Genomic DNA, 17,076 nt, shown 5'->3' with positions numbered 1-17,076 from the left:
TTTACAGATACAAACGCAGCTTCTCAAATATGTAATGTTGGTGTCATTAACCCAAACAGTATTGTCTGGATCAACAACTCCTTTACCTACTCTACTGCACTAACCCCTCTCATATATGATGTCACCCCCAAGAGAGGAGGAACCGCTGGGGGAACCAGGCTCACTATCACTGGATCTCTGTTTGGGTATTAATTATACTCGTAATACTTTTCTATTGGCCATTACTGTAAGCTGATTTTTGCTACTGCCAGTTTTCTACTAATTAACAAGTCAAAAATTATAAGTTGACCTAAGCCGTGTCTGGCCAAGCTGATGTTAGGGCTTTCCTTATACTCCTAGTAAAATACCCCCTGGAGTTGGTGACAGAGTGTAGTAGACAAGGAGTGGCACGGTTCCTGCGTTCAGTCCTAACACAATGGGTGGTCTGATGACAGTTTGGTAGACTGTTTTAATGCTGTGGATGCTCAGACTGGAACATGTGCAGAGTGCTGGCACACAGGTGCAGCAGGAAGCAAAGCTGTAGTAGGGTTGCCACCTCATCCCTTTAAAACCAAACACATATTAATTACACAGGTTCTGTGGCTGATTAAGATGGTACGGTAATTAAACTCACTTGGTGCCCTATCTGCATTAAATTAGCCTCAGAACCTGTGTAAATAATGTGTTCAGTTTTAAAGAGAGAGGTGGCAATCCTAAGCTGTATTCTAGACGAGCCAGGGCTAGCAACAACTGAGTAGCAAATCAGATGGCAGGAGCAGGGTGGGTCAGGAGCCAAGTCAGGGGTTCATATCAGAAAAGCAGAAGCAGTTACAAAACAGCATGCTGAGATTGAAACCAGGAACCAAGATAAGGTCCTCAACAGGAGATCTGGATACAGCAGAGTCAGGAGCCAAGCTACCTCAAACACAGGACATTGGAATGCAGGTCTGGTCATAAGGCACAGGAGCGGACACACGTGCTGTAACATTTGTGTAGGTGCACACGGCCATGGCTCTGTTCATCAGACCATGAGCTGCAGTAGATCTTTCTGGCAAGAAGCTAAAGAATGCATTATATTGATGTACTAATGCATCCTTGCTCAACCAGAGTGCCCAGGCACCCTGAGGTGCCTTGAGGTTTCTTCAGGGGTGCCTTGGCAAAATGTCTAAAAAATGCCCCAAACTTGTATACAAGCCAGCTGGTGGAACAAGCTTGCCTTTTAGCTACGCAAGGCCACAGGTTTTCATTGCACACCGTTACGACCTTATAGCCGCCAGCGTCCTGACAACCAATTACATCATCAGTTGATAAGGAGGATGTCAGCTGCTTGCATAGAATCCTAGTTGACCCTCCCCTGCCCCTTTCCATCAATGCTGGGGTCACATTTGCTCAGTGAGGGAGTAGAGAAACATTAAAATACTAGTCAGTACCAGCGTGAAAAAGTGTATTTGCCTTGGAAGAATAAATCACCTCTAATGTTGGGTGTCCTGCATGTGTGGATGTTGCTGTGTTATATAAACCTATAAGAATAGTTTTTCACATTTTAGAATGGGGTCACCAGAGGAGCTCTACATATTCCACAACTCTCCCATATGGATTCCTAAGAAATGGTTTTACCACATAGAAACTCAGTTCAGAACCCTCATCTGGAAAAAACAGATGGTTAGAATTAGGCTATCCACTTTACAGTACAGCAAGGATTCTTGGGGCTTAGAGGTTCCTGACCCCAGAATGTATTTCCTGGCGGCTCAACTTAAACACCTAGTAGGGTGGGACTTACTGGATACTGGGGATCCTATCATGAGCCTAATCCCCCTTTCATATCTTACTCTCTTTGCTCTCTCCCACCTAGAAATGGCTCTACCAGCCTTCCTCCTCAAGCCCCCACCGCGGATCTCCTAAAGAGACTGTGGCGAACTGTGACAAGACTAGAGAGATTCCAAGATTGGAGGGAAAAAGGCTTGACATTTTTGGCTCAGCTGTATTCTGGGGGAACACTAAAGTACTTTGCACAACTGCAAACTGAATTTGCGCTTGTTCACAAACAATTTTACCAGTATCTTCAAGTATGCCACACTTTGCAAGCTCAATCTCTCCTCTCTAATCTAACACTGATGAAATCTGCTCTGCTTAAAGATGTTACTCAGGCGACACACAAAAAGAGCATGATAATTTGAAAGGTTAATGTGTTTCTCACAAAACTGATTCACTTATGTCCATTGAACGATTTATTGTTTGAAAATCCATCATTACATGATGGAGCGTCCGATTGTTTGTTTTTTTCTAAAACATGTTTAAACTATTTTTTGGCTAGTGTATGGCCAGCATAATTAAGGCCACATGGAGCGATTAATCACAGGTAATCACTTCATGTGTGATTACACGTGAATAGTTGACAATGTCAGCTTGTCCTTGATTTGTTCAGACTTCTTGTCCACGGCTGATTGGAAATACCTGCTGCAGCAATAAACACTGATCCAGGTGGTTTATGGCCCTAATCAGCCGTGTGCATGAGCCCTAAAACTGTAAGAAGCTGCCATGTTCAATGAGCATGCTGGAGAGATGAACCATTACTCTTACACAGAGAGTAGCACTCGGATCTTCCAGCGGTTTGACATGTACCTTGCACAGTGCTCATATCAACAACAAGGCTCAGGGAGCATGATGGTGTGGATCATTATCTTTGAACCAGTTACAATGTAGAAAGTGTGGACCGGCATTATGATAAACAGGGCTTTTTTTCAACCGGACCTTGGTTGAACTCAGTTCCACCACCACTGCCTCAGGACAGATTGTGTGTTTACAAGTGACAGCTTATTTCCCAACAGCTCCCATTGATCTGATCCCCTGAGTGGCTTCCACTGAATGCAGAGTGGGGACAAGGGAGATGGAGGTGCCAGGGATGCAGTGCAGACACAAACAGGGGATGCAGTGCACATGCACAAGTAAGCAAGTAAAAAAAGAAGACTCTGCATTCTGCGTGTAGCGCATCCCTGAACTTTGCACTCTGTATAAAGTGCACCCCTGAACTCTGCAATATGTATGTAGCGCACCCCTGAAGTCTGCATGTAGCACACCTCTGAACTCTGCACTCTATATGCAGTGCACCCCTGAACTCTGAACTATGTATGCAGCGCACCCCTGAACTCTGCACTCTGTAGGTGACCCCCCTCCCCCCAAACACTGCACTTGGTACGTAATGCACTCTTGGTATTTACTGCCCCAATAGGACCCTCTCACTGTTAGTGAAATTTGACCACCCCCACTATTTTATGCGGTTTGGAGGGTGTGTGTGTGTGTGTTGGGGGGGGGGGGGGTAGGAGGTTCGTGGTTTAGTTTCTGCACCTGCTTTCTGAGATAAAAAACCCTGTGTATAAAATACATGATGTACAGTATAGTCAAGATCAGGTTCACAATAGTCCAGCAGCTAATTTTTCGTTTAAACAGAAGCTCAGGGGTTGACAGATCACCCACAGGAAACCCAGGACACCACAAAAGGGAAAAACATAGAAATGGAGGGAAGCAGGGTAAATAAACATTATTAGGAAAAGGAAGAATGAACAGTTCATTTGTTATAGATATAATATGTTACTTTCCCTCACAGTCCTCAAAATTGTCCCTAAAAAGTAAATGAAAATGTCTAGTGATCAACATTTTTCTTTCCTTTGTAGAAATGACGCCTCCCATATCACTGTCACAATTGCTCAGTCCCCGTGCATTGTTCAATCAGCTAATGGCACACAGATTGTTTGCATTACCACAGCCCATTCCCCTTCAGAAAAAGCCAAGGTTCGGGTGAACATCCAAGGCCAAGGAGTAGCTCTAATGGTAAGATTTTATATGAACCAACATCATGTGATATCCTGTTTATTGATAACAAATACCATCCCAGCAATACTTCACAGAACATAACACACCTGTAGGTGGGAGACTCACTGTTAAATAATAAACTATTCATGGCAATGTTCTTATGTGCACTGTGGAGGAAAGGGAATCATGGACAGAAGTGGGTCCTCTAGAACCATGGATATAGCAGTGGATGCTGGGGCATATTTATTCTGAGGCAAACAAGGCAGTTGCCTGGGGGGGGGGGTCGGCTCCGCCCCCCCCCCGCATAAGTGACACACGTGGCAGCCAGTGACTGAGGATGGGGAGCAGGTGAGGCACAGCAGTGCTGTCTGCGGGCTACTGACTGGTTTCAGACTCTCATTCCCAGGTTATTGTCAGAGATTAGTGCAGAAGGAAGACGTTAGAGGATGGGGGGGGGGGGTTCACTTGATTTTTTTCCCTCTTGCCTAGGGAAGCACACAACCAAACTATACTACCGAGTGGATGATGTCTTTATACCCAGATGTTTGGCAATTGATTCTGTATTATTGTTTGCTGTTAGCCAATGCACTGGTATTTCTCATTCTGAGACCAGTATAAAGAAATGGAGGCAGCTCACAAGTTGAATGGGGCATCTATTACAAATACAGAATACACATTTTTCCCTAGCATCATATATGGATAGACCTTACAGAAGTGTCAAAATACCCAAAGAAAGGCCATTATATTGTTGGTGCCATGAGTTGACATCTTTACTTTCATTTTATGAGCACGTTTTACCCCACATTACTTCAACAAATATACACTCCTCACTCAATCTTGTATGGACATGTAGTAAGGGAAAATCTCCCCAGTGGGGCATGGACAAGGAACAAAAAGCCTAACTCTATCCCAAGCTTAAAAAAAGAGTTTTGGCTATAGAAACACGTGATTCCATGTTTTTTTCACACCCAAGCACATGTATTTACCTTCCATTAACTCCCCTGCCATTTGGTTGTGCCACCAGGAGTGAAGGAAAATGCCCCTGTAAAGTACAAGTCACCAAAGTCATTACACAGGTGCACACAAATGTTAGACAGATATAACATACTTTCAATGGTTTTCATGCTCTTTAAGTTTACTGATATTTATATAAATTACTAATTACAGCAGCAATACAATCTATATTTTTGCTGGTATTTTTTAATGTATTCTTTAAAATGTGATGTTCATAGAAATAATATTTAATAATTTATTGAAAAGAAAAATAGACAATTATCTGACTTCCATGGGCAGCATTGCTGCTGTTCCTATATACAAATGCTTGAAAATAGGTGAAACAATATTATCATTTACAGGCTAGGCTTTGACACAAAGCCCAATTCCAGACAAGGAATTTAACTGCTAAAGGTGAAAGCATAGATCTATGGACTATGGATGCAGACTGAAGGTGATTCAGGGGCTTGAGGATGTCTCAACTAGCGCTTTTGCGAGGATACATTAAGGAGTAGTCCGTTTGCCTCTTTCCCGTAGGATAGAATCACTCCCATGACCAAAGAAACTAACGTTTTTGTTCCTGATGGGCGGATTTCACTTTCTGTCCATTTTGTTGGGACCTGAAGGTTTAGAAACTTTGTCATGAAGTGAAGGTACTGTAAATCCCCCCTACAGAGCAGGAAAAACAGATATTCAAACTCGTCCCTATGCTGTCCAAAAATAAAATGTTTTTTGTTGGGATAGATGGTAGATAAATAGATCAGACCTAAAAGAGGGATAATTGTTAAGAACAGGGGAACAGAGAGATTTGGTTGCAAAAAGGGGAGAACTGAGATCTTGGTAACCTATAATATTCTGCCCTCTCCTTCCAGTTTTATCTTTTGGATCTATAAGCTTTTTTATATGTAGCACTACCCTCTTGAGGGCCGCTGAGTTTTTGGGTCCTCCTAAGCTCTGCACAGACAAGAAACATGCATTTTCCACGCTTTCATCCAAAGTCAGTAAACAGTCCATGAGTTTGTTTTTTGTTGTATTATTAGGGGTTAACAACTTGGATGGGGCCTAGGGGTAAATGGGATTCCCAATGGAACTGAACAACTTGGAGGACAATCTTCTTATGCAAAATGGCAAGAATCAAGCAAACAGCACAAATGGGTCCTAGGCTCTTTATTCCTTCAGGAGTGGCACTTTCCTTCTGACACATACAGTCTTTGCAAGGAGCACTTGCTCCTTAAATGAACCTCCTCAGACCCCAGATGAAAATCTTCTCATCCACCTGGCTGTCTTGAGAGTATCCCAGGGCAAGGGATTTCGAGACAAACAAGTAATGTAGTCCCAGGGAGAACTACTTGGGTATTGCACCTAACCACCCTCTCCCTTCATTGGCCCAGGGGGTGTAGAAGTACTCACACTGTCCTGTTCCTCTAGCTTTAAATGTTGAAGCTGCTTTCAGGCCTTAAGCTGGGCTGGCTCCTCCCCTGCTGACAGGCTATCTTTCTTTGGTACACTGTGGGATAGTGGAGGTTCTTCTGTCCAGCTTCACCCTGTAGGCAGACCCCTACCCCTCCTCTGGTGCCCCCTCCCAGGTTCCACACCAGCAGCACTTCCTCACTCCACCTTCCACCTGACTCCCTTGCTGACCATGCTCTGTCATATTTACGTTCTGACCTAGCCACCATGCCAAGCCTCTTGCCTGGGATTGGTCATTCCCCTAAGTATGCAGATCAGCCCCTCCTCATCTCGCCCACAGCTTCTAGAAAATTCTCCAGCATTCTAGATCAGGGAGAGGTAGAACTGACCTGCGGAGCCCTACAGCCTTAACCTTAACCTCCCTGGCGGTATTCCCGAGTGTAGCTCAGGGTAAAGTTTTTAGTATCAAAAGCGGTAACCCCGAGCTACACTCGGGAATACCCTGCAGCGCTGCTCCGGGATCTCTTCTTCATTTATCTTGTCCTGCGCTCCCGCAAAGTCCCTCCTGCAGTGTCCCTGGTAATGTCCTCTGGCGGATGCCAGTATCTGTCTTCTGGGTTCCGTTCCCTGCGACGTCAGGACGTACAGGGGACCGAACTGGCAGGAAATTTGAAAGCTGTAAAAGTGACATTCACTAAATTCACTAAAATCACATAGTAAAACATTACTGTATCAAACCATTTCACATACATTTTGTCCTGAGTGCTTTGTCCTGTGCCCTGCCTGCATTTTTACTGTTCTTTCAGCCTGGAAACTGAGAAATGTCCATGGCGTCCAAAAAGCGTCCCTTTAGGTCAAAAGCGGTTTTAGACCAGCTAGAGAACAGCGATAGTAAATTAGAATCACTTGCAGAATTGAGCGATAATGATTTGTGAGGAAATTCGTCATCAGACACTGAAAACGATTTTGCGACTTTGCTCAGTGATGTGCGAACTTGGCTCTCTATTTCAAATTTCAGTGTTTTTGGTTTGATTATATTATTAAATTAAATTTCTTATTATTATATTATTATTTTTTATGATTATTTATTAAATTATAATTTATGATTTCATATTTCACATTTTAACATACCCAGGATGTTTACTAGACTCTTGTTCGGACAGATTTCAGTGAGTTATTCCTACAAATTACAGGTCTACAATAAAAAAATACATATTTCCATGCAAAAAAATGTACCACTTTGAGCACAGAAATATGGACATAATCAGACCGCTAGGGAGGTTAAGTAACCTCACTGACTCACTCCCAGGCTGACTCATAGCCAGGCTTCTAGCAAGCTTCTAGCGAAAACCTATGTATACTAGAGGGCATTACACATAAAATAGAGTTACGTTACTGTGTGATATTATTTCTGTGTTTTTCTGTTTCAGGACAATGCTGACTTTTTCTACATCGATGTATGGTCCTCTATATACACCTGGGGAGGGGAATCTCCCCCAGATGAAGGTTCAATGGCTGTCATCACAAAAGGACAGACTATCCTACTGGACCAAAGCACTCCAGTGCTGAAGATGCTGTTGATTCAAGGTAGGGTTAAGCCAGTATTCCAATTTATGTTATGCTGTTCATTAGGTCCTGGTAGACTTCACATTTTCAGTATGGGCCATTTATTACGGAACTTTCGGTATATTCCAAATATGCTTTGCCAGTAGCTAGTAGGGTATGTAAAGACAGTATGCCTGTCTATACAGATCAGAGTATAATATTAGCAGAATGGAGTTGGGTCCTGTAACTGTTGACTATCTCTTTTGGACAATCATGTTTTCGGACTTACACAGACTAATCTTATAAAAAGTGGGTGTGGTTTATTAATATAGAAGCCCATGAATCTGGTCTATAGTTTCAACCAGTCAAATAATGGGACGCACTCCAAAGATGTTCAACTCCAGCCAAGGTTTATTGCAATGACAGCACACTGCTCACTCCCATCCAAAGCCATGCCCTCTATGTCTAACCCATAGCAGGGCTTAATCATCAGAATCCCTCTAAGGGTGCTCTGTGTAAAACATGTTGGGGGTATGGTTTTGGGTGGAAGTGGGCAGTGTGCTGTTATTGCAATAAACTTTGGCTGGAGTTGAACATCTTCAGTGTGCAGCCCATTGTTTGGATGGTGAACTACAGTGGATTCCAGAGCCTTGGCACCCGGTTGATAGCAGAGAATCTAGAACAGTGGTTCTCAACCTTTCTAACGCCGCGACCCCTTAATACAGTTCCTCATGTTGTGGTGACCCCCAACCATAAAATTATTTTCGTTGCTACTTCATAACTGTAATTTTGCAGTAGGAGGAATAGTGCCACGTCATTGGTATCAGTGGGAGGAATAGTGCCCCGTCATTGGTGTCAGTGGGAGGAATAGTGCCACGTCATTGGTGTCAGTGGGAGGAATAGTGCCCCGTCATTGGTGTCAGTGGGAGGAATAGTGCCCCGTCATTGGTGTCAGTGGGAGGAATAGTGCCCCGTCATTGGTGTCAGTGGGAGGAATAGTGCCCCGTCATTGGTGTCAGTGGGAGGAATAGTGCCTCGTCATTGGTATCAGTGGGAGTAATAGTGCCCCATCATTGGTGTCAGTGGGAGGAATAGAGCCCCATCATTGGTGTCAGTGGGAGGAATAGTGCCCCATCATTGGTGTCAGTGGGAGGAATAGTGCCCCGTCATTGGTGTCAGTGGGAGGAATAGAGCCCCATCATTGGTGTCAGTGGGAGGAATAGTGCCCCATCATTGGTGTCAGTGGGAGGAATAGTGCCCCATCATTGGTGTCAGTGGGAGGAATAGTGCCCCATCATTGGTGTCAGTGGGAGGAATAGTGCCCCATCATTGGTGTCAGTGGGAGGAATAGTGTCCCATCATTGGTGTCAGTGGGAGGAATAGTGCTCCATCATTGGTATCAGTGGGAGGAATAGTGCCCCATCATTGGTGTCAGTGGGAGGAATAGTGCCCCATCATTGGTATCAGTGGGAGGAATAGTGCCCCATCATTGGTGTCAGTGGGAGGAATAGTGCCCCATCATTGGTATCAGTGGGAGGAATAGTGCCTCATCATTGGTATCAGTGGGAGGAATAGTGCTCCATCATTGGTATCAGTGGGAGGAATAGTGCCCCATCATAGGTGTCAGTGGGAGGAGGAATAGTGTCCCATCATTGGTGTCGGTGGGAGGAATAGTGCCCCATCATTGGTATCAGTGGGAGGAATAGTGCCCCATCATTGGTATCAGTGGGAGGAATAGTGCCCCATCATTGGTGTCAGTGGGAGGAATAGTGTCCCATCATTGGTATCAGTGGGAGGAATAGTGCCCCATCATTGGTATCAGTGGGAGGAATAGTGCCCCATCATTGGTGACAGTGGGAGGAATAGTGTCCCATCATCGGTATCAATGGGAGGAATAGTGTCCCATCATTGGTATCAGTGGGAGGAATAGTGCCCCATCATCGGTGTCGGTGGGAGGAATAGTGCCCCATCATCGGTGTCGGTGGGAGGAATAGTGCCCCATCATTGGTATCAATGGGAGGAATAGTGCCCCATCATTGGTATCAGTGGGAGGAATAGTGCCCCATCATCGGTGTCAGTGGGAGGAATAGTGTCCCATCATTGGTGTCAGTGGGAGGAATAGTGCTCCATCATTGGTATCAGTGGGAGGAATAGTGCCCCATCATTGGTGTCAGTGGGAGGAATAGTGCCCCATCATTGGTGTCAGTGGGAGGAATAGTGCCCCATCATTGGTATCAGTGGGAGGAATAGTGCCCCATCATTGGTATCAGTGGGAGGAATAGTGTCCCATCATTGGTATCAGTGGGAGGAATAGTGCCCCATCATTGGTGTCAGTGGGAGGAATAGTGCCCCATCATTGGTGTCAGTGGGAGGAATAGTGCCCCATCATTGGTGTCAGTGGGAGGAGTAGTGTCCCATCATTGGTATCAGTGGGAGGAATAGTGCCCCATCATTGGTATCAGTGGGAGGAATAGTGCCTCATCATTGGTGTCAGTGGGAGGAATAGTGCCTCATCATTGGTGTCAGTGGAAGGAATAGTGCTCCATCATTGGTATCAGTGGGAGGAATAGTGCCCCATCATTGGTGTCAGTGGAAGGAATAGTGCTCCATCATTGGTATCAGTGGGAGGAATAGTGCCCCATCATAGGTGTCAGTGGGAGGAGGAATAGTGCCCCATCATTGGTGTCAGTGGGGGGAGGAATAGTGCCCCATCATAGGTGTCAGTGGGGGGAATAGTGCCCCATCATTGGTATCAGTGGGGGGAGGAATAGTGCCCCATCATAGGTGTCAGTGGGGGGAGGAATAGTGCCCCATCCTTGGTGTCAGTGGGGGGAGGAATAGTGCCCCATCCTTGGTGTCAGTGGGGGGAGGAATAGTGCCCCATCCTTGGTGTCAGTGGGGGGAGGAATAGTGCCCCATCCTTGGTGTCAGTGGGGGGAGGAATAGTGCCCCATCCTTGGTGTCAGTGGGGGGAGGAATAGTGCCCCATCCTTGGTGTCAGTGGGGGGAGGAATACTGCCCCATCCTTGGTGTCAGTGGGGGGAGGAATACTGCCCCATCCTTGGTGTCAGTGGGGGGAGGAATTGTGCCCCATCCTTGGTGTCAGTGGGGGGAGGAATTGTGCCCCATCGTTGGTGTCAGTGGGGGGAGCAATCGTGCCCCATCCTTGGTGTCAGTGGGGGAGGAATAGTGCCCCATCGTTGGTGTCAGTGGGAGGAATAGTGCCCCATTATTGGTATTAGTGACACCAATGATGGGGCATTATTCCCACTGACACCAATGATACTTATCTTGCAGACCCCTGCTCCAGCCTGGGCTCGCTCGCTCCCTCCCTCTCCCATGGTACCGACACTTACCTGTCAGCTGTCTTCCTTCTCCGGCCGCTCTCCTCCTCTTCACTCGCTCGATCTTCGCGGTGCCGCTCGGCTCCTCCTCTCCAAGCTCCACCTCCTTGCCAGTGATTGGCCGCCTGTGTGCCTCTCCTGAGCTACAGTGCCGGCGGCCAATCACAGGCGAGGATTGATCTCGAGGTGTGTCCAGATGACAGGGGCGGCATGTCATCCCGCCCACACCTGGAGACGGCAGCGGCGGCGGCGAGGAGCGGTGTCTCAGTTCCTAAGACCATCGGAAATATGTGTTTTCCGATGGTCTTAGGCGACCCCTGTGGAAGCGTCGTTCGACCCCCAAAGGGGTCGCGACCCCCAGGTTGAGAACCGCTGATCTAGAACAATACACGTTGGCCTGGGAATGGTGAAAGGAGTTGGGTTAATCCAGAATTTCAGCCTTTGGATTTTCAAATAATGAGTTGTATGTTATGGTGGGTCACAAATAATAATATTTAATATTTGTTATGGTGTCATAAATATCAATTGTCTGCATTACCCAAAATCATCCTACTTGATATCAATCAGAGGCCTACTGCATTTGCATGCCAATGTTGTTTTCTCACCACCTTCTGTCCTCAATTATATAATTTGTTAATTTAAAAAAATGGGGGAGATTTACTAAACCTGGTGCACATTTAATCTGGTGCATCTGTGCATAATAACCAATCATCTTCTAACTTCAGCTTGTTCAATTACGCTTTGATAATAAAACCTAGATGCTGATTGGTTACTATGCAGAGCTGCACCAGAATATTTGTGTACCAGTTTTAGTAAATCTTCCCTTATGTCTCCTTTTCATAAATACTGGATCAGCTATTACCTCATAAAATTGCTGCATCTACTCTCTTGTGCTTTTAATAAGACACTCAACCTCATTTATCAAATTGTCTTTCAGAGTTTTCTCAATCTGATTAGTTGTTTGGTTTGAAATGCAGACATTTTCTAATTCAAGCACTGTGAGTTCATCTTTCACTGATTGTGCTTGGCTTGTGGGATTTCAAAATAGGCAGAGGTTCTTAAAACTAGGGGGGAATTCACAATGTTTGCACAACACTTCTAAACTTAGAACATGGAGCAGATGCTGCTCCAAAATAACAAAAGGGGTGCAAGCACATGGGCAGGACATAGGCACTCTAGTGAGGGGTACTGAGAATTACTCTCTCTAATTGCCTACGTTCTAAGTAGGGGTTTGCCATCATGCAAAATCAGCATTAAAGCACAACTCCAGACTTGGAAACAAGCCATGATGACCACAATTTAACTACAGTTAGAAAACACCAATTCCTAGGTGTGCAGCATTTAGGAACTGGTGCCACAGAGCCTGCGCAGGTATCCACTAACCCAGCAATATTTGTCACCACCCTCCCAGTGACAGGTCCACAATTACCAATGGATACAGGAAATTAATCATACTCTGTAACTATGTGCTTGCTCTCTCTCTCTCAGAGGCCCCCTCTCTACATAACATTCTCTCCTATGACTCCCAGGCTAGGTTCCTTTGTGTGCTGTGCCGCTGGTCCGGTCCCAGTATGTGGGGAACTGGCCACAAGTGAAGGTACCAAGCAGTTAACCTCCTTCGCCCTTACCCGACACCCTATGCCAAGTCACCCATTACCTGGCTGATTGCCTTAAGTAAAGACAAATGTACGGTTGTCCTTAGCAATGGCTCTATAGCCTAGACAGAAAACTACATGCTGGACTAAAATGTACTGTTGTCTCCTTTAACATACAGTACCCTTGTTATAAGCCCTGTCCTTTAAATATGCCATGCAATGCACCACTTAGAGAGACTTCAGACCAGGCATTTAGAGGAACACAAGCAGATAAGAACAGCAAACATAGAAGAACAGTTTTTGCAAAGGGACCTCTTACATTTTATTCTGTACAGAGGTGCTCTAGTGCCCTTAGGGTAATCATACCTGAGTTAGCAGCACATTTATAAGCAGTCCGTTAAGGCAAGAGTCCTTAGAGGCAAATACTTCACAGAGGTAGTAAGTGTCCTTAGAGTCCATGATTGACAATGACCCCTAAAGGCAGTAGGTCCATAGCTGGTAACTGAACATTCATCAGAGTCTTCAGGTTCCCAGTCCCTCAGAGAACCAGGACTATTGTTTCTATTTAACTCTGAAGTAGAAACTGGCCCAGGGGGCACAGACCTGAAACAGTTTTATTTGCTCTGTTAATGTGGTACAAGCCACATCTGACAGTTTCCTGCACCATTATATTGGCGCAGAAAGTTTAATTAATTCCCTAGGACATTTCCAAATATAGTCAGTATGTGGGCTGACTGTGACATCAGGGTCAGGGCTTGATGTGACCAAATTTAGTTTGAAAAACTCGATAGTACACTAAAGTAAACTGACATATGATTGCTAATGTTTTATGTACATTATTGTGTAGTGTTTTACTGAACAAGACCAGTATATTTTATGCATTCTGCTTCAGTGTAGATAAGTAATATAAGCGTTTAATATGCATACCTGTTTTTTACACCAGGAGGAACTCTGGTATTTGATGAAGCTGACATTGAGCTCCGGGCTGAGAATATTCTTATTACAGATAATGGTGTTATGCAGGTATGGCTGACCACAGTGATATTATATAATAAGAAAATTCATGGATTTAACATGATTGACTATAATAGGTTTGGTTTATGTTTATATTTAGGTTGGAACTGAGGCTGCCCCATTCCAGCACAAAGCTATCATCACTCTACATGGGCATTTGCGTTCCCGAGAGCTACCTTTGTATGGGGCAAAAACATTGGCAATCAGGCAAGGAACTTTGGATCTTCACGGTAAGTAAAATTCTATTTCTTGAGATCCCACTAAGGTAAATAAATGTATATAAGTCCCATATCTACAGAATTCGATGAAACATACTGAAAAAAAACAGCAAAGGCCAATGCAGACCACTGTTTTCCAGGTATTCCAGTGCCGGTGACTTGGACACGTCTGGCAGAGACTGCAGAGGCTGGAAGCTCTACTCTGCTTCTACAGCATAGTGTGACTTGGAAAGCTGGGGATGAAATTGTGATTGCATCAACTGGACACAGGTACATGCGTCATTATTCTTCACCTGAAACATCACACAAATAATGTTTTACAAGGTGACATTCCATTTACCACTGAAAATATCAATCATTTCTGGTATGAAATCACTAAAGCATCACTATGTTTTCACGTTTTTGTACTCCAACCATTACAGGAACTAATGAAATATTAATCTTCATTATAATTCCCATGTTAGTGATAGCATGGCCGAGAAACAGACCAACAGCCTGTAAAATATCAAATGAAAATGGAACAGTGACTACAAAACCCCTACCAGTCACAAATGTATCAAATTTTAGGTCATAATAAAGCAGTTTCTGCCCTTTCTCCTGGGTGAGGGAATGCTAATGCTATATCAAAGAGGTGTGGTGAAAAGCTTTCTTACGTCTTCTACTGCAATGCAATCAAGCTCTCCCACAGCCATATATAGAAAAATGTAAATGTAAACCTCCTGCGCTCCTACATAGATCCCTAAATCAATAAACTAATAAAGCTGCCAACATCCAATCATATACCTAATGATCTATAAGCAAATAACACAGTAAATGATGTAACCTTAACTATGTAAATAACAAGGTTCATAAGTGGATATCACAAATATCGGTGAAAAAATATATAAATAGAAAATATAAAACATAAATAACAAATATAATACAAAATATAAGTCAAAATACATAATGTGACTGAATCCTCATAGACTCATAACTATGTACTGTGATGTCCAAAATCAGAGCCTGATCCTCCAGGGATCATAATGGTGAAAAAATGATAGCGTGAATAACAATAAATCAAGTGGTACAAGAAAGTGTCTGCAATTCTCACACAAAATATATGTGTAAATTAATCCTAATTAGGATCTAAAGGTGATAGTGAACATCCAAATAGTCCAAATGGGACTAAATGCATGCAAAAATCCTCTAAAAAACAAGAAAATTCTAAATCAAATATCTATACACAAAACAGTATCAACAAAGCGCACACGTGACCACATGCGTGATAGTGCATATAAACTGTCACAGGAAATGAATACACAGCAAAAAAATCACTAAAAAACGCATGACACTAAAAATGCGTATAAATGAAATAAACAAGTAAATAAATTTCCAAAATGGTGTAAAAACACCACATGATCCAATAAGACAAACCCCCGTGAATGTGGGTGATAGATGTATGTGACGACAAGAAGGCATCCACAAATGCCTGTAATACACGCTTACCTCCTTGCCTCGACCTGCAAAGGGCCAAAACACCTTTAGGATCACTACACTGGATCCTCCATGCATGAGACTCCTCTTGAACCGCATCACTCTCCCTGTAGTGGTCTCCCCCTCAATGATAATCTTAATGGTGGCAAGCCTCCTCTCCCAACAGGGAGAGTGACACGGTATATTTTCTATTTATATATTTTTTCACCAATATTTGTGATATACACTTTGTTATTTACATAGTTAGTGCTACATATGTAGAAAAAATATTCCAGGACTGCTGCACTTACAATTTATCGGAAATCAATACAAAAACAAAATCCAAAAAATTACAAAAATACAAATTCCATTACTGCTATAGTTTTGGGTTAGAGTTACTAATGCCCTTCGTCAGACTAAACATGCACACATTCATTACAAAAATCTCTTACATATATATTTGTAGCACTACCCCATTAGGGGCCACTGGATTTGATTGGGTCCCCCTAAGCCAGTGGTTCTCAACCTGTGGGTCGCAACCACTTCGGGGGTCGAACAACCCTTTCACAGGGGTCACCTAAGACCATCGGAAAACACATATTTCCAATGTGTAAGAGCAGCTACTGTGTAGAAAGCAGCTGCTGTGTTGAAAGCAGCTACTCTGTTAAAAGCAGCTACTGTGTAGAAAGCAGCAGTATTGGAGGTAAAACGACACTTCATGGATTATAATTACTGGGTAAATAATTTTATGGTTGGGGGCAGGGGCGGACTGACCATTTGGAAACTCGAGCACTGCCCGAGGGCCCGGGGTCAGTGGGGGGACCCTTGAGATGCCCCTGGTACCTTTTTCATAGGCTTTTTTATGTTTGGGCAAGGACACAGGGGCCCCATGATCCCCTTTTGCCCCCAGGTTGGGGGTCACCACAACATGAGGAACTGTATTAAAGGGTCGCGGTATTAGGAAGGTTGAGAACCATTGCCCTAAGCCCTGCACAGCCAGATAACACACATTTTGCACACTTGGACACCCAAAGTCATTAATACAGTCCTTCAGCTGGCTTTTCGCTGGTTTTATTAAGGGGTTAACAACTTGGATGGGGTTTAGGGGTATATAGGATGCCCAAGGAACTGCAAAACTTGAGGACAAACTTCTTAGCAACAAAAACTGTACAAAATTTGGATCAAATAAAATAGCACTTTCTCTTTAAGGATCACTAAACCCTTTCAGCGTACCTCCTCAGACCTTGGATGATTGCTGCCCTTCACCCAGCTGCACTGAGGGTATTCCTTGGGCAAGGGGGCCCAAAAGCTGTCAGTTGAACAGTCCCAGATGAGAAGCTAGTTGGGTCCTTGGTCACCATGCCTGGCCTCCTGCCTGGAAATTGGCCAAGGTCCCTCAAACATAAAGATATGGGCCTTCTCCCCTCCTGCGCCCCCCTTCCAGAAAGTTCTCCAGGTTTCTGGAAGGGTGGGAGGGTTCCAGAAGCCCTGACCTGTAGAGCCCCCCAGCTTGTCCTGAGGTAAACTCACTACCTCACTCCCAGGCTGACTAATCCCAGGCTGCTACCCAGCCTCTAACTACCAAAAATACTATCTAGCTTACCAAGAGGGCGTTACATATAACTAACAAATGAGGAACCGATTAAATCATTAAAGCGTTAATAATAAATTTCAATCATTATATATTCAATTCATGATTCATGAGTCTTCATGAGT

The 17,076-nt window shown here is 44.2% G+C and overlaps 1 protein-coding gene across 1 annotated transcript in view; it reads left to right on the top strand.

Annotated features, from left to right (window-relative positions):
• The window catches only part of LOC149470393 (fibrocystin-L-like), a 221,387-nt gene that overhangs the window by 118,674 nt on the left and 85,637 nt on the right, over positions 1-17,076 (top strand). Inside the window, exons 40-45 of the mRNA XM_089664462.1 lie at positions 8-185; positions 3,651-3,807; positions 7,623-7,779; positions 13,620-13,699; positions 13,791-13,920; positions 14,049-14,178. Coding sequence (XP_089520588.1) covers positions 8-185; positions 3,651-3,807; positions 7,623-7,779; positions 13,620-13,699; positions 13,791-13,920; positions 14,049-14,178 — 832 coding nt within the window. The remainder of the gene's footprint in view (positions 1-7; positions 186-3,650; positions 3,808-7,622; positions 7,780-13,619; positions 13,700-13,790; positions 13,921-14,048; positions 14,179-17,076) is intronic.

This window comes from Staurois parvus, unplaced genomic scaffold (genome assembly GCF_062004578.1).
Source record: "Staurois parvus isolate SC_StPar_1 unplaced genomic scaffold, SC_StPar_1.0 ptg000047l, whole genome shotgun sequence".
Classification (NCBI taxonomy): Eukaryota; Metazoa; Chordata; class Amphibia; order Anura; family Ranidae; genus Staurois; species Staurois parvus.
Note: the sequence above shows the minus strand (reverse complement) of the source record. Positions and strands in the feature narration are given on the sequence as shown.